The following is a 17755-nucleotide window of genomic DNA, read 5'->3' as shown; positions in this document are numbered from 1 at the left end:
GTCTTTCTGGGCTCCCTCCTGGGAGCATTTCCCACCCCCAGCCCTGTTCTGCCCTCTCCCGGGGGCTAGCAGACAGCAGGAGAAGCATCTCATCCCCACGTCTCTGCGCTGGCATGTCCCGCCTCCCCAGGGACTAACTGTAGCTCAACCCTTGCTAGAACCCAGGAGTCCCACTTGTAGAAGGGGAAACTGAGAGCTTCACTCCCATCTGCAACTCATCCCTCTAGGTGGCACTGAATATTTTCTGCGGGCCAGTCTCCTTGGCTGGCCGTGTGGGCTGGTAGGTAGTACTCACAAGCCCACCATCTGGCCCAGGAGACCAGGGGCGACTCTGGAATAGCCTTGACCACCTCTCAGGCCTTCTGCTCATCTTTGCAGCCTTGGATATGTTCGCTGTCACCTTCTGGGACCCTGGAGCGGAGCCCCCTCACTCCTGACCCTTGTGCCCTTGGCCCCTCTCCCTGGGCAGCCTCCTCCACAGACATAGCTTTGAGCATCGCCTCCACGAATTGACTTTTTTATTCCTGACTGCAGTCCTGAGAGCCACCTTTGAGGTTCTGCCTGCTGGCCAGCCCTGCCCCCCCCAGCATTAAACTCATCCCAAAGCTGACCTCCCCTGTCCATCCCTCTCCTTGCACCTGTGGCTGTCAGCAGTGGGACCCATCGCCCCGCCTCTCCCAGGAGTCCAGTCTCCTTTCCCTTCCTGGTTTAAGTATAGCAGAGTGGTTAGGGGCTCAGGGTCTCTAGCCGGACGACCTGGGTTCAAATCCTGCCTCCGAGTGACCTTGGCAGTTAAATCTCTCTGGGCCTCAGTTCCCTCCTCCGTAAAATGGAAAAAATAGGACCTTGTGGCCTTGTGGGGACTAAAGCCCGCCCCGTGGGAGGCCTCATAGACTTCGGTCATTGTCATCAAGGAAGCTTGCAAGAGTTTCCAGATTGGTATTTATGTCCTGTTTATTTCCCCTCCCATCCATCCTGCACACAGTGCTCAGACATGTCTCTCCTCCTCTCAGAGGAACCTTCATTGGCTCCCTCTTACCCATCAAGCCTGGTGTTCACTTTGGATACAGTTTAGCTTCTAGTCCACTGCAGCTCTTTGCTCTCTGATTTACTCCTGGCTGTGTGTGAGTGTAGCGCACGTGCACACACACACACACACACATACCCCCCAGAGGCATGTGCACGTGAGCATGCGGGCTGTCGAATGTATTTAGGAAGAGGCGCTGGGCTCAGTGACCCTGTGGTCCTCCTCCCAGCCACATGGAAGGACCTCTCTTGGCTTTTCTGCTGAGGGAACAATGGTGCTGTCCAGGCCAGGGCCCCCTTGGTCTGGACGGGAAAGAAAACACTCTGTCCAAACAGAGGCATCCTGGGAGGTGGCTGCCGGGATGGCTGTGCTGACAGATGTCAGGATTCTAAGGGAGGGTCCCCCTGTTGGAGGACCAGTCAGAAGCCTGCTTGCCCCTGCAGGCTGCTGGGAACATGCCAGCCTATGCCTCCTGTGGCCCCAGGGCCACTCATTCTAGCCCCACCCTCTAGGGCAGCATCCACATGCCTGACCCTGAGTTGAGTCTGGCTGGCGGGTTCATGATAGCTGAACTCCAGGGCAGGAGGGGTGTTCACACCCCCTTTCAGCTGTTGGTGATGGTGGGGGGAGGTCAGCATAGAGAGCCTCACTCTTTCCACTCCCCACCGTGCGGGCCAGAAAGTCCACCTGCAGAGTGCAGGAGGGGGGCTCCTCCTGCTAAGTCCCCTGTTTTTGGTTAACCAGGGCGTTCTAATGGGACCCTTCTTCTGCAAACTCTCCTCTTTCATCCATCACTTACCTCCTCCCCCAAGTTGTGACAACCTCAACTCCTGGACATTACCTTCACAGCTTGGCCAGCGGCTCCGCGCTTCGGAGGGGTGGTCCCCAGCCAAGTCTGGATTCAGCCCAATCCTGCAGCAACTCCTCCCTTTGGGCCCAGCCTTTGGAGGGAAAGGGGCGTGTCTTCCTTTAAGGGGCTGGCCCGGCGGGAGCGCGAGGGTTTGTCCGCAATCGCTTCCTTTCTGGCCATTCAAGATCCCCAAATCCGCCTGCTTCCTCGGACCCGGACAGCCCGCGGCCAACAGCGCTCGCGCCGTCGAGGAGCCGCCTGGGGACGGTATGTGGGTCGGGGATGGCCGGGTTCCTGGGGCCCCGTGGGGGCCAGGTTTCCTCCCTCCCCACTTTGGGTCTTGTGCAGCCCCCACGCCTCCCTGGGCAAGGTCCGGGAAGCGGGCAGGGGGAATGAGCCGGGCACCAGGGTCGGGGCGGAGCTGGGGTGGGATCGCCGGCGGGGGCGACTGGGGGCGGGTGGGGTGGGTGCGGTGCGGGGTCGCTGGGCCCTGGTGCGAGCCGCCAGGAGGCAGATCCCGAGCGAAACCCGTGGCCTCGGAGACCACCGCCCGGGTGCAGCCACCTTCCCACCGGGGCCGCTGGACTCCTTCCCATCTCCTGTCCGGGTTCTGCCGCCGCCAGCACAGCGCACCGCGCACCGGGCTCTGCCCCGGGGCATCTGTCGGATGCTCGGGGCCACGAGAACTCTGAGAGGGGCTGGGGACCACCCGCGAGGCGGCGGGCGGGCGGACCTGCGCCTCTCGGCCTGTGGCAGCCCGCGCTGGCCGTCCCGGGGCAAACGCCAGAGATACCCATCGGTTTCAGACCTCGGTCCACTGGGGTTTCTGCCTTAGGAACAGCGAGACCAGAAGGGGCCGAGAGGGCGGAGGGTAGAGCCCTGGATGGGGTCGCTCAGAGAGGAAATAGCGCAAGGCACTCTGTCACCAACTCGCCAGGTGGCCCCGAGCAGCCTGTGACCCAGTCTGGACTGCGGTGTCCAGCGCTGGCCCTCGGGAGTGCCTCTGCTCTCTGCAGCAGGGGGAGGTGATGGACCGCGCCTGGCCCCTCTCCCGGGGCCCTGCAGGGCCAGCGGGCCGGGCACGCTGCTAGGAAACACCTTCGCCTTCCACTTTCCGGAGCCGCACGGTTCAAAGGCGCTTGTAAGCCTTGTCTATACAGGGGGCACCGAAGTCAAATTCCACGCTGGGAGGCGGGCTCGCGGAGACCTGGAGGACAATGCTGCCCTCTGCTGGTGTCTGGGGGACTGGCACGGTCGCGTGGCCCTCGGAGGCTTGTCCGGTGGCGCTCCGTCTTCCTCCCAAGTCAGGGTTGGGCTTGTCTCGGTATGTGGAGGGGTCCTGAGGCAAGTGGTGCTGGGAAAAGCAAAGGATGGGAGGTCAGAATAGGTCTAATTTCCACCTATTTACCAAAGATAAAGCCTTGGGTAGTTCACTCACTTCCATGCCCTTGGCCTCGGGTTCTCCAACTGTAAAGAGAAGGCAATGGTGGCTGCTTTCTCTCCCAGGCAATGAGAAGGGAGGAGGATCCGCTGAAATAACGTGAGACTTCACTTTGTAAGTGATTAGTAGTAATCCTAGCTAGTGTTTTTGAGTGCTTGCCCCCTCCATTGCTCTGCAGACATTCTCTCCCTTAATCTTCATGAAAATATTTTCTGGTCGGTACTCTTGTGACCCCCCATTTTACAGATGAAAGTGAGGCTCAGTGACTTCTCAATGGCAGACTGTTACTAAGTGGATGGAGCCAGAACCAAATCCAGGTGGCCAATCTGGTTCTGAAATCTGCCGCCATGTTCCTCTGCCAATAATATCAGCTGCTGATTGTTGCGCACTTGCTGTGCGGTCAGGGGCTGGATGTCATTCATCTGGTGTGATCCTCACCACGGCCCTATAGGGAGGGGGCTGTTGTTATCCCTTTTTTACAGATGAGGAAATGGAGGCACAGACAGGTGGAGTAACTTGCCCAAGGTCACTCTGTAGGATGCAGGTGTGTCCGGCTCTAATGCTGAGCCCAGGTCTGGGTGCCCAGGCAAGGCTCCAGCTGACTTGGGGAGCCACCCACTGCCACGGGGACTGGGCTAGACTCGATCTTGGGCCTTCTAGCTGGTGGAAGGTCTGTGGTGGTCCTGAGGGGGAGCAGAGGCGGTCCATCGCTACACTGCCCTGTGCTTTAGCATAACAGTCAGGGTGGTCCTTGTGCTCGGCCCCCGAGCTTCCCTGTTAGTCTTCTCTGGAGATGGGGAGACTTCTATTCAGAGAGGTCACGTGGCTTGCCCAGGGTCACCCAGCCAGCAGGTCGCAGAGCCTCGATACAAACTCGGCAAGCCTAACTCAGAACCTCAGGCTTGTGTGCTGCCTCCTCTTGGGGGGCTACAGGAGGGGGCCAGCTTCCACCCGGGTGGAGCTCCAGGACACTAGGCTGATCTTTTCTTCAGAGCTCATTTCGGTTTTCTTGGCGTGCCCCTCCACCCCCAAGGTTGGATGACTGCTGGGCTCGCATCCAGCCAAGAGGGGTGTTGACCTGGTCACACCTCGCCATTGGCGGTAGTGTTCCTAAACCAGAGGAAAGCCAGGGAGCGTCCAGACTGGAGAGGGCCCGGAGGAACAGAGAACAAGGCTGTTTGTAGCTCCAAAGGAGGAGGAGCCAGGCTGAGGACACGCCCCTGACCGGTGGGAGGAGGACAGCCAGAATGATGGGTTTAGAATGTCAGTCAGGCTCCTGATGCTCCTCTGCTGGACACTCTTTGTGTCTTCCCTTCGGTGCCACATTGTGGGGCCTGTGACTGCCCCTCGGACAGCATCTCCTACCACCCTCCCTCTTTCTCCCTGGGCTCCAGCCTCCCTGGACTTCAAGCTATTCCTGCCAAAGGCGTTTGCACTTGCTGTTCCCTCTCTCGGAATGCTTTTCTCTACCATCTCCAAAGCTCTCATCTTCACCATTGATCCCCTTCTCAGGGACCTTCCTGATCCATCCTGTCTCCAGGAGCACCCTCGTCCCCCGCTTCTTCCACTTCTGTCACGTATGTCGCTTTCACATCGCATACGTCCCCCGTCATGTTTACTGTCCATCTCCCTCACTAGAATGTAAACTCCACGACGACTTCCGGTTTCTGTCCCCCGTGCCTAGAACTGTGCCCCGCACATGGGAGACGCGTTCACCAGCCCCTTCATCTATCACCTGGGTAACCTTAGCCGAGCAACCTAGCATCTCTGAACCTCAGTTTCCTTGTCTGTATGACGGGACAATAATTATGATATTGTGAGTCCCACAGGCGACTACGTCCACGAAAGTGCATTGACCAGTGGAAGGCAGTCCTTAAATGTGACAGACGGTTGTGAGGGTTGGCTGAAAGAGCTCAGCGGAGAGTCCTGCCTCCTGCCTGTGTGACCTTTGGACCGTTGCTTCACATCTCTGTGCCTCTGTCTGCCTGTGAATTAAATGCGGGAGAGTACAGTTCTCCTTGCTGAGGGGGGTGGGGGAGCTCTTGCGAGGACTGAGGAACTGCCAGACATGGAAGCCCTTTAAGACACAGGGAGCAAGTGTGGGGCCTAGGCTTGAGGTTGTGAGTGGGTGCTGGGGTCCCCCAGGCCGGGAAGGGGTGCCTGGGAGCTCGCCGGGGGACGCCGGAAGGGGCCGCAGTCTGTTCTGTCTCAGCGAGTGTTTCTGAATTGTGAATTTCCTCATTCATGATGTCAGAACGATGAGGGGACCGTGTCACCGTCATATGGAATCGCATTGGTCCTGTGGTGGGTTCCCAGCACCCTGATGTGTTGGAGCGACCATGTCGCAATTTCTCACATTTAAAGAGCAAGCTGTAGCAGCGTGTGACTTCCTCAGGACAAATGCCAGCAGTCCTGCAGAACGTGCCTTTCCCTCGCTAACTGAACTCTTATGATCCACTGTCCAAAACTCAGGAGCCAGACAGATTTGGGTAACGCACGCAGCATCTCTTCCTGCCGAGTTCCCCCAGCTCCCAGCGTCCAGACTCTCACCATCCCAACTCAAGGACACGGTAGCTCTGCTGAGGGAGGCTGCCTGTGTGCTGCTCTACACGCCACGGTTTCTGATAAAAGTGGGAAACGATGCAGAAGTTGCAAAGACATTTCCCCCGTGTTAAAAAAATGATCGAGGGGCCGGCCCAGTGGCGTAGTGGTTTAGTTCACGCGCTCTGCTTCAGTGGCCCTGGGTTCTTGGGTTTGGATCCCTGGCACAGACGTAGCACCGCTCGTCAGGCCATGCTGGCAGCATCCCACATAAAACAGAGGAAGATTGGCACAGACGTTAGCTCAGCAACGATCTTCCTCAAGCAAACAGAGGAAGATTGGAAACAGATGTTAGCCCAGGGCCAATCTTCCTCACACACAAAAAAAAGATCGAAGAAGATGGTTCACCCTGGGTCAGATTTTTAACTTTGGTCAATCTGGTTTCTGTTAGAATCCAGTGCCCCCAAGGACCTCCGTCTCAAAGGCGGTCGCCCTTGCCACAGCCATGAAGGCTGCAAAGGGCCGATTGACCCTTTGGTGCCACTGTCAGGGGGCCAGTGGGTTTGGTGCCCAGTGGGTGCCACTGTCAGGGGAGAGTTAAAGGGGTTGGTGTTTTTTTGTTAGGGTTGTCCTTGTTTTTGTTAGTCCTCTGCTCACCAAGTTGCATATAATTTGCAGTCATCTGTCCCAAACTTATTTTTCCCCTAAGCTTGTTCGTTTTTCATGCATGATCCTGCAAAAATCCACTTTTTTTTTTTTTAATACAAAATCACTGGCAGCAGCACCCGCCTTTGCTCGTTCTGGGGAAGCGCTTTCTTACCGGGGAGCGTCTGCACCAGAAGAGCTGCTGGAAGAGGCTGCAAACGCTGCACACGGAGGCTCTGGGCGCCCCGGGCCAGAGTGAACCCCTGGGGCATCCAGAGCAGCATCAACAACCCTCTGGGCCCTCATTCCACTTCCCTCCTCCTTCCGAATGTGGGACCTCAAAGGAGGAAAGGAAACCAGCTCCAAGCCAGGCCCTGGGCTACCTGCTCCACACACATCACTTCCCTGAGTTAGACCCAGTGGTTCCGGGCTTGCGCACTGGGGTGGGTTCAAATCCTCACTCTGCCACTTCCTCGCTGGATGACCTTGGGGCATTATTTAATCTCTCTGGGCCTTGGTTTTCCCATCTGTAAAATGCGGGTACTAATAGGTCCCATCCCAGGGGTGGTGGTGAGGATTAAATGAGATCGTATGTGCTCATGAAACGCAGCTTTAATATTTTTATGCCTATCATAAAGTGGAAGTGAGTTGTTTGTCAGGCCAAGTCAGGCTAAGCTGCGTTCACAAAGGGGACTTGAGATGCGACCTTAAATACCATGGGACTTTGTTTCTCTCTCATGACCTGGTGCAGGTAGGGGAGGGCCAGGGCTGGAGGGGTGGCCCTGCCATTCGATCTGTGGTTTCCATCTCTGAGTCTAACGTGGCTGCTCAGTCGCCAGGAGGTTGGGGCGAAAAATACCAGGGAAAGGTGTCCCTAATTGTTTGAATGGCATGTCCTGCATGGGGCACGTGTTATTTCTGGGCGCTGCCATGGGTCAGCCCCGCCCAGCCGCCAGGGAGGCTGGACACACAGCCTTCAGCTTACTCGTCACACGGATCTAGAATTCTGCTACTACAGGAGAAAAGTAGCGCATATTGGGGAGCAATAAGTCGTGGTGAGTTTTACGATCTCTCTTTCACATGTGAGGAAACCCCTCCAGGGTCACACAGCTCGTGAGTGGCGGAGCTGTGATTTGAACCCGGATCCTCCCGTCCCCAATCTCTGCCTTAGGTTGCCTGCCTGTGCCTGGGCTGCCCAGATCCACGTCACCAAGGGGCTTTATGGGTGTCGCCTGGGGATTCCTCTGGGACAAGAAGCGAGGCCTCAGAGGGCAGTGTCATCCTGCAGGGCACAGCTCGCAGGGCGAGTCTGCGCCTCGGGGTCTCTGCAAAGATGTCAGAGAGAACAGTGGGGTCTACCTCGCCACCTCCTCCACATCCCTAACTTCCTCTCCCGCGGGAGCTCCTGACTGTTCTGGAAACAAGAATGTTTCCTCCACAGTCCTACACCCTTGTAGTCCGATGTTTGTCTTGTCTTTCCCCCTTCCTCCTCCCCTTTCTCCCTTTCTCTCTCTCTTTCTCTTGTTCCCTCCCCCTTCTGGCTCCTGTGCACAGTCCTTCGTAGGGCCACATACTGACAGTCACAGTAGAGTGGCGGTTCTGGCTTCCGCTTTGGCTGTTTTAAATTACACTCTAAGCGGTTTCCCGCAATGCTGCGTGATGATCATAGTTAGGCTTCTAGATGCCTGCTCTGGCCTTGTTGCCCCACAGCCCCTTCTGGTCCACCCAGGAGGGCTGTTTCTAAGATGTAGGGCTGACCCTGTGGTCCTCCGCTTAAAGCCATTCCTGGCAGCCCAGGGCCTTTGGGACAAAGGACAGGCTGCTGAGCCTGGCACCAAGCCGTCAAACACTGGTCTCGCTGACCCCTTCCCTCCTCTCCCTGGTATCAGCCAGGGCTTGGCAGGAAGCAGAATTCGCCCTAGAAGTTTGCAATAAAGAGAATCCGATGAAGGGATGACTCCTAGAGAGGAGGGTGGATGCAGCAGACAGGGGAGTGGGGGATGCAGGGCCAAGCATGGGCCCTCACTGCCCCCTAGGCCTGGAGGGGACAGGTGAGGAAATGGTGTTACAGAGCCCAGGCGAGCGGGTCCTGGGAGAGGAGCCCCCGCTGGAGCCGTGCTCCTGAGGGTCACAGGTGTGGCAGAGGCACTAGAGCGAGGACCGGCAGGGAGGAAATAAAGCCCTCTCTGCTCTTTCCTCCCCCGCCTGCCCATCTCCTGTGGGTGCCTCCCACTCGCTGAGTCTGGCTGGAAGTCAGAGGGCCAGGGCGCCTGGGAGAAGTGGCACACAGGGACCAGTGCAGGGCAGATGTGGGGCACCAATGGAGAACTTCCAGCACGGCCCAGCCCGCACGCGCTCTCTCTGGCCTCTGCATCTCTGCGTTTGCTGGGTCCCTGCTGGGCAAACCCCGCTGTCCTGTGCCATCTGGCTCCCTCCTGGAGCTCAGTCTAGCTTCCCTGCTCCTTCTCTGCACCCCATCTTTGTGCTCACCACACAGCATGGTGACCCCCAGCCTGTGACTGCCCCCTCCCTGCACGGAGCTCCTTGGAGGCCTGATCCAGCGCTCAGTAGATGGCGATGACCAGGGCAGGGACCCGGGAAGGTGCGTGAGGCACTGGCCTTGGGCACAAACTTAAGGGGGGGAGTGTGTGTGTGCCAAAAAAATTCAGTAATCAAGACATAATATTTTAGTGCAATATTCAAAAAAATCAAATCAACAAACGACAGCCTGTGGAACAGCTATTTTATTTGAGTGTCCACCGCAACCCGAACAGCCCCTCAGAAGTGTTCTACTGTGATGTTTAAATTTTTTTGGACCTTGACCCAAGATACGAAATAAATTTCACATTGTGACCTCCCCACTTCATCCCCACACACCTTTCTGCCAAAACAAAAGCTTCACAATGTAGGCCTCATCCTCCCCAAATACGGATGTGCCCTGGTATTTTCTAGTCTAGTCCAGTCTCTTCCATGCCGTTAAAAAATGCTGCTCACAGCCTTTCAAATTCAAACCTGCAGTTTGAAAAACGTCGATGCTATCGTGTTGTCCTGCTTAATTTCTCCACGTCTCTCTGCTGCCTCGTAAGTCAGGATTTGTTGGCTTGCTCATGGCCATCTTGCCTGTGGGCTGTGGCCCCCGGAGAGCAGGGACCTTGTCTAACTCGTCACTGCTGTCTTCTTGGCTCTTGGCTCACAGAAGATGCTCCATAATACTTGTTGAGCGAGTAGGTGCTGGAGCCCAGGGGTCCCCAGCCCCCACAGTGGGGCTTCTCTAACTGGCTTGTTTTTCTCCTCTTCCCAGTTGGCCCCGGGCCCCAGCCCTGCCCAGGACGCCCGGAGCTGCCGCCATGCATGACGCCATGGGGCTGCTGGTCCTGCTGCTGCTCCCGCTGGCCGGCGTCTCCGGGCTGCCCTTCTACAACGGCTTCTATTACTCCAGCAGCCCCGTGGGCAACGGCCATGGCGAAGGTGGGCCGCCTTTTGGGCCCAGCTTGGGCTCCGCCCGCCGGGTGACCGAGACCTCCCCTGGCCCCTGCTGTGACCCAGCAGCCCTCTTCCCATTGGGGACTTTGCATTAGGCCAGGCTCGCTTCTAACACGAGATGCTTGAGTCACTCTGTGTTTGCCAGCCCCACGGACACGGAACCCAATGCACTTAAGGACGACCACTTGTGCTTTTTATACTTTCCCAACATCCTGCCAGTTTGTCAGGACCGAGCATGAATGTGACCTCCCCTGATGTCCCCAGTGGAAGGGGGTTGGGGTCAGACAGATGGGAGTTTCAGTCTGAATGCTGCCACTTCCTAGCTACGTTGCTTTGGGCAGGTGACATTTTAGTTGGTGGTGGCTGCACACCTACTATGTGCCAGGCAGGCTTCTAGGTGCCTTACCTACATTGTCTCATGTAAACCTCACAAACATCCTGACATGGGCAAGGGTGAGAATAAAACATTTAACATCCAGGGCAGCACGGGCCCTGACCAGGCTCGATGGATGCTGGCTGCCCTCGCAGCCCCAAAAGCAGATACTGTTTATTATTCCATTTTGTAGATGAGGAAACGGAGGCTCAGAGGGTTGAGCCAGGTGCTCAGGGCACACGGATCTTAAGAGGCCACGCTGAAATCTGTCTGCGGAAGGACTGGGAAAATGAGCAATGCCTGGCCCCTCCCCGTCTCGATGTGGGCTCCCTCAAGGCTCTGGGGGAGAAGCCGCTCTCTGCCTCCTCTGGTTCCAGGTGGCTGCCTGCATACCTTGCTGCTGTGTCACTCCAGTCTCTGCCTCCATGGTCATATTGCCCTCTCCTCCTCTGTGGGCAAGTCTCCCTCTGCCTCCTTCTAAAAAGATACTTCTGATTGCATTTCGGGCCCATCTGGAAAACCCAGAATACCGCCCCCCATCTCTAGTTCATTGATTTAATGCCATCTACAAAATCCATTTGACTGTAAAAGGTGACACTCCCAGGTTCCAGGGAAGAGGCCCTGGATATTTGGGGGAGCCATTGCTTAGCCTACCACACCCCTTTTCTCCAGAATTGGTTTTGTTGTACAAGCACACTTTAATGAGATTCAAGGAAACTTAAAAACATCAACTTTCTGCCCATCAGTCCACCACTTGACCAGGCCAACTCTTCATTTTTCTCCTTCCCTTTAGTTCCTGAATATATGTGAGCAAAATCACAAATAGTGCCCCCACCCAGGGGAACCACTGCTAACGTTTTAGGTGTATCCTTCCAGCCTTTCATACATGATTAAGAGAATTTCCTTTAGCCTCATGCTGTACGTGTAATTTTGTTGTTTCATAGAATACACGTCTGCCAGGTTATTTGACATGGCTGTTTAGTATTTTGTCATATGATTTAGCTAAACATTTTCACTTTATTCAGGTTAAAGCTTCAGACACAACTTTACTAAAGAGCTCTGGGAACACAAAGGGCATTGACACCGGGCTCATGTCTGTTGAGCTCTTTCTCTGTGCCAGGTGTCCCGCCTCACCTGATCTGAGCCTCTCTCAGCCCTCTCTAGGTCCCGTTACTATCCCATGCTACAAAGGAGGAAACCGAGGCTCGATTTCTCTAGACTACGTGTTGTGAAAAGCTGAGACTCAAGCCCATCTTGCCTGCCTCTGGGCCTGTGCTCTCAGACCGCTGTGTCCTGTCATCCAGAGCAGGATCCTCCAGCTTGAGTGACCACAGAGTCACCTGCAGCACTTGTTAGGACACTGATTTCTGGGCGTCACCCCCAGAGCTTCTGATTCAGCATCGCTGGGTGGGGCCCAACAATGCATTTCTAAAAAGTTCCCAGCGGTGCTGGTGCTGCCAGCCCAGGACCCACTTTGAGAACCGCTGCAGAGGAGCATCTGGTCGTCAGGTGCAGCTCTCGTTCAGCGTGACATGCTCTGTGGGGAGCCTCCTTGTCTATCTCCTGCTGACCCCCCAGGCTGCCCCTCTGCCCCCGCCCTGTGTACCTCCAGGGGCCCGAAGTCCTCACCAGGGTCGTGACACAGTGAGACCGCTATAGTGGGTCTCAACTAAAGACGAGCCAGACTGGCCCATGCGCTTGCTTTCTGTGTTGCCTGTTAGGCTCTGGTTTCTTTGTGCCCTTGAGCCCTGAGCACAGTCTCCTCTAGAAGTCCCTGCCTCATCTTACCTGCGTTACTAGGAATTCGGGCAGAGTCACGGCAGGCAGTTGGAAGAGAGCGAAGGGCAGGCTGTGCTCTCCTGTGGCCCGTGTCACAGAGAGGGAGACTGGGGGCATCTGGGTCCTAGCCACCCCACCCCCTGTACGGCGGTGCTCTGTCGCCTGCCACATCACATAGCTTTTGCTGCACAACAAACTTCGCGGCTTGAGACAGCAGCCATTTGTTTTGCTCGTGATTCCGTGGGGCAGCATTTGGGCGCGCTCACTGTGCCTGCAGTTGGCGGGCAGGTCGGGGGCGGGCTGGTTGGTCCCGGATGGCCCCAGTTGGGACGGCTCCCTGCGCTTTCGTCCTCCAGCAGGTGAGCCCAGGTGTGCTCTGATGGCGGCTGGCAGGGTCCCGAAAGTGGAAGCCGCAGGGTCCCCTGGGGCCTGGGCTCAAAACAGGCACAAGGCAGCCGTCACTTCCGCCACGTCCATTTGGTCACAGCAAGTGGCAAGGCCAGCACAGGTTCAAGGGAGGGGGGAGCAGTCGCCTCTTGATGGAAGGAGCTGGATGCAGAGCGTGGATACAGGGAGGCGGGCAGCCTGGCGGGAGCTGGGATGAGATCCCCCTCTGCACCCCCCTCCCCCCCAGGCCTCTTCAACGGAGTGAAGCTGGTGGTGGACACGCCCCAGGAGACTCTGTTCTCCCACCAAGGGGCCAATGTGACCCTGCCCTGCCGCTACCACTACGCGCCGGCCCTGGCCTCCCCCAGGCCCGTGCGCGTCAAATGGTGGAAGCTGTCGGAGAACGGGGCCCCCGAGCAGGACGTGCTGGTGGCCATTGGGCTGAGACACCGCTCCTTCGGAGACTACCAAGGCCGGGTGCGTCTGCGGCGGGACGGGGAGCGCGAGGCGTCGCTGGAGATGCAGGACCTGCGGCTGGAGGACTCCGGGCGCTACCGCTGCGAGGTCATTGACGGGCTGGAAGATGAGAGCGGCCTGGTGGAGCTGGAGCTGCGGGGTGAGACCCTGACGGGGGTGCATGATGCTGGGACCCCGGGGGCCGAGGGGAGAGGGCCCCGGGAAGCATCCAGACCTTTGTGCTTTAAACAGGAAAACATTTAATCTTCAAGACAAACCCATGAGGAAGCTACTGTTACTATCACCCCCATTGTGCAGATGAGGAAACTGAGGCACAGAGAGGTCAAGTAACTTACCTAAGGTCACATAGCTCATAAGTGGTGGAGTAGGGATTTGATGCCAGGCAGTCAGTCTCCAGAATCCACTGCCTCTCACTCACACCCCATTCAGAGAGAGGAAAGCAGGAGCTGGTCACACAGCTAATTAGAGACAGAGCTGAGATTCAGGCCGGGTTGGCAGGCAACACAGACGAGTGCCAGGTGATAGGGAGCAGTGGGGACTGGGGCACACTGCCGAGCCCTCATTCCGTCCAAAGGGCCCAGCTGATGATGCCATCCCAGAAGGAGGCCCAACCAGCCAGATTTTCTGATTTGACAAGAGAAGCTGATATTTTTATGTGAACTCTCTGGATTTTTCTGTAAAAATCTCCTATTTAAAAAAACCCTCAGTGCTGTCTAAACCAGTTAGACCCTGCAAGCCAGATCCGTATGTGGGCCCCAGGTGAGGTCTCTACGTGACTTCTGTTCTCTGTGTCTAGGACGGGAGGTGTGTCCTCATATCTCTCCTGCCTGTTAGGGAGCAGCTTGGGGGGTGGAAAAAGATGACTTGTCTCCATGTCCACCCAATCCCAGCTGTGGCTCCTGGTAAATGCCTCCTCCCCCCAGAGCTCCAGAGCCCTCATGGGTAAACTGAGGAACGAGGGTAGTTCCTCCTTGACCTCCCTCAGAGGAGATGAGGGTCGAATGTGTGTCAAGGCCTAGCTCAATCAATGGCAGACCTTTGCCACCAGCATCCACTTCCCCAGTCCATGTGGCTTAGATGGTGGCCCAGAGGGGCTACATTTCCCATCCCTGATGTTGGGGATGGTGGGCGCTGGGAGGGAGCCTGTGAGAGTCATTTGTCTACAGGGGACCGGAGAGAAACAGGGAGCCCTCATTCCGTTCCGGGGGTTTCAAAGGAAGGAATTTGGGATGGAACCAGGTGTGAAATAACTCCCCTGCAGACACACACGGAGGTGTGAGCTGATTGTCGAGGCCCACAGACCTCTCTGTGCCCTCGACCTCGCTCCGCCCAGGCGGCTGGCTTCCTGCTCCAGAGGAGATTGGGGGTGTGGGGCCCAGGATGGTTCCCGGCCCCTGGCCACAGGGAGGAGCTTCCGAGGACTCCAGGCCCTGCTTCTCAGCCATGCCAGTCCAGGCCGCTAGGTACACCAGTCTCCTTAAGGTTTATCTGATGTGCTAGAGACCGGGTCTTAGATGTTTAAAAAAACTTTTCATTATAGTAAAATTTCAAACACAAGTGGTGACTTTTGAGAGGACCCTGTGGCCCCTACCAGACCCTGGCACCAGGAGGGGAAGCCCCCAACCCGGGGACCTCCCTGGCCTCAAGCCCCCTTTATTAAGGCCTTTTATGACCCCCTCCTCGTCCCACGGCTTCTAGGGCCTCCCCTTCCCCTGAAAATCGTCTGTCACACTTGGAAAGTTTCTTGTATTCTCCCAAGAAGCTTCCAAATTAATGATGACATAGATGATCAGGCCCCAGCTACTGAGAGCGGGGCTGGGAGCCACACCTGCCCCCAGAGGCAGGTGCTGGAGAGACCGCGCACCCTCACTGGTGTCGTAGTGGGCTTGGCTGTGGGAACAGACCACCACAGCCCAGGGGGCGTAGAAACGACACTTACTGCTCACAGTTCTGGAGGCTGGAAGCCTGAGATCAGGGTGCCAGCCTGGCTGGGGGAGGACCCTCCTCCACCTCCCAGATTTCTCACTGTGTCCTCACGTGGTGGAAGGGGCTGGTGCGGGGCTGTCTCTGGGGTCTCCTTTATAAAGGCACTAATCTGAGCACCTCCTGAAGGCCCCGCCTCTGAACACCATCACCTTAGGGGTTAGGATTTCAACATAGGAGTCTGGGGGGACACCCCGAGACCATAGCACTGGGGTTCTCGCAACAGCCCTGAGAATTAGGGATTATTTCCCTTCGATAGTTGGGCACATTAGTTGGCTGATTAATTAATTACCTTAATCAACGTTTGCTGAGTCCTGATGTGTGCCAGCCCAGTTCTAGGAGGGAGGTGTAAAGCAGAGGTCGGCTTGCCTTGCACTTGGATGATGGACAGGAGGTGACAGGCTCGCTGAGCTGCTGAGAGGGACTGTGTGTGTGTGTGTGTTGAGGGAGCATATGTATGTCCCAGTGGACATGGGGGCAGGGCACTGGGGTCTCCAGCCACTGGGCCCCTGCCCACCCCTCCAAGCCCCTCTGTCTTCCCTCCCCAGGTGTGGTCTTCCCTTACCAGCCCCCCCAGGGGCGCTACCAGCTCAACTTCCACGAGGCCCAGCAGGCCTGCGAGGAGCAGGGCGCGGCGGTGGCGTCCTTCGAGCAGCTGTTCCGGGCCTGGGAGGAGGGCCTGGACTGGTGCAACGCGGGCTGGCTACAGGACGCCTCCGTGCAGTACCCCATCGCGCAGGCCCGGCGGCCCTGTGGCGGCCTGGGCCTGGCCCCCGGCGTGCGCAGCTATGGCTCCCGCCACCGCCGCCTGCACCGCTATGACGTGTTCTGCTTCGCTGCGGCCCTCAGGGGTGAGTGGGACGGCCGGGCCCAGGCCTGCAGGTGGGAGGGAAGCCCCTGGGGGGCTTCTGGATCCCTCCGCCTGCCCTGCCGGCACCTCCTCCTGGAGGTCTGGAGCCCCCGCAGATCTGGAAGCCAGGCTGAGTTTTCAGTGCTCTCCTGCTGCTTCCCACCAATCATTGGTTTATTCATTCATCAAACATTTCCTGAGTGCCTACTACGTGCTGGGGCCAAGACTAGGCTCTGGGCATCAAAGACGCATAAAACACAGCCTCTCTTTATAAAGCGGCTCACTTCATGGGAAGATAAACTAAAAACAGAAATTGGTTCCGTGCCATATCCCCAGCACTTTGAAAAGTGCCTGCCACATAGTGGGTGCTCAGTAAGTGATGGAGCAGATGAGAGATGCTGATCAGTCAAGCCTAAGTGGGGCGCCCACCGAGGGTGCAGTTAGGGAAGGGTGGGAGGAGTACAGACATGACTAGGGGACCCCAGCCCCAGGGCAGGCGAGATGGAGCTCTCAGAGATGGGATGAGGAGGGGGACGGTGCCCCTTGAAGTGTCCACTGCAGATGCCGACAGCATGGGCTCCGTTGTCAGGGTTTGGGGCCCGGTTGTAATGTCTGGATGAGCTGGCATAGAAGCAGGCCCTGCTGTCTTCTCCGGCTGCCCCCCTGCTGCCCTGCCCTCATGCCCCACTTGCCTGCAGGGCGGGTGTACTACCTGGAGCACCCCGAGAAGCTGACGCTGGCGGAGGCAAGGGAGGCCTGCCAGGAGGACGGCGCCCAGATCGCCACGGTGGGCCAGCTCTTTGCCGCCTGGAAGTTCCGTGGCCTGGACCGCTGCGATGCCGGCTGGCTGGCCGATGGCAGCGCCCGCTACCCTGTGGCTCACCCACGTCCCAACTGCGGGTCCCTGGAGCCTGGTGTCCGCAGCTTCGGTTTCCCAGACCCACAGAGCCGAGAGTACGGCGTCTACTGCTACCGGCCGCGCTAGACCTCACGGCTCCTGACTCGCCCGCCCCTCCCCTCGCGGGCTGTATTTATTGACTGCTTCATGTTCCCCTTCCAGTTGGGGTGGTTTTCATCTTGTTTTTATACTTGTCAACTTAAAATTTAAAAAAAATTATTACAATTTTTCATAAATCCTACAGTTCCCAGATCCTCCCTCTGCTCAGGCGGACACCCCAAGGCTCCCCGCTCCAGGATCCTCCTGCCCCTCTCCTCTGGCCCTTTGAGCCTCGGGGGCTCGAGAGGGCTCCCTGCCGTCACTGAGTCCAGCCGCTCTCCCTGCCCCGGGGGCTGATGCCCGAGGGGACAGTGACATGAGGAGGCAGGCGTGGCTGCCACAGCTGTCCTTGGCTCCAGCCTGGGTGGACAGGGCAGCCAGGGGGCTCTAGAGCTGGGCTGTGGGCCTCGCAGTCTCCTGCCCGCTCCTGCTTCTCTGTGAAGCTGCTGGACCAGATCAGCGACGCTGAGGACCAGGGCTGGGAGCGGGTCCCTGGGCTTCGGTGTGAAATCCTGGGGAAGGGAGAAATTCCCCGCATGCTCCCCTTCTCTCTTGGTCCCAAAGAGCCCGTATTTTGTTCCCGCTTTTCCCGATTTGGGGAGTGGCCCTCAGGTGTGTGTGCTTTCCTTGGACAATAAAGGTGCTAAGCTTCCTTCTTCCATCCCGGCCCTCCTCTCGGTCTCGCTCCGCATCTTGTTCAGTCTTGGGGCCCAGCTCCCTGCCCAGTGGGCATGGGGGGGTCTATTCTATCCTAGGTTTCAGAGGTCGCTGGGGTCCGTCCAGTGGGGTGGGCAGGGAAGTCCATGGCCTACACCTTCAGGCTGACTTGGTTCTGGCCTTGCCTGCTCCGTGGCATACCCTGCCTCGAGTGCTAGCCTAGCGGCTGTGGCTCCAGCTTGCTTCCCCACCATCCCCGCTCCTG

The 17755-nt window shown here is 57.5% G+C and overlaps 1 protein-coding gene across 1 annotated transcript; it reads left to right on the top strand.

The window, feature by feature from the left end:
- Positions 1-1996: 1996 nt before the first annotated feature.
- HAPLN3 (hyaluronan and proteoglycan link protein 3) lies at positions 1997-17485 on the top strand. Its single transcript, XM_046652176.1, has 5 exons — positions 1997-2144; positions 9806-9972; positions 12774-13142; positions 15535-15837; positions 16535-17485. The coding sequence occupies exons 2-5, from the start codon at positions 9852-9854 to the stop codon at positions 16819-16821; spliced, it is 1080 nt and encodes a 359-aa protein (XP_046508132.1). The 5' UTR covers positions 1997-2144; positions 9806-9851; the 3' UTR covers positions 16822-17485.
- The last annotated feature ends 270 nt before the right edge of the window (positions 17486-17755 follow it).

Source organism: Equus quagga, chromosome 2, assembly GCF_021613505.1.
Source record: "Equus quagga isolate Etosha38 chromosome 2, UCLA_HA_Equagga_1.0, whole genome shotgun sequence".
NCBI lineage: Eukaryota > Metazoa > Chordata > Mammalia > Perissodactyla > Equidae > Equus > Equus quagga.
Note: the sequence above shows the minus strand (reverse complement) of the source record. Positions and strands in the feature narration are given on the sequence as shown.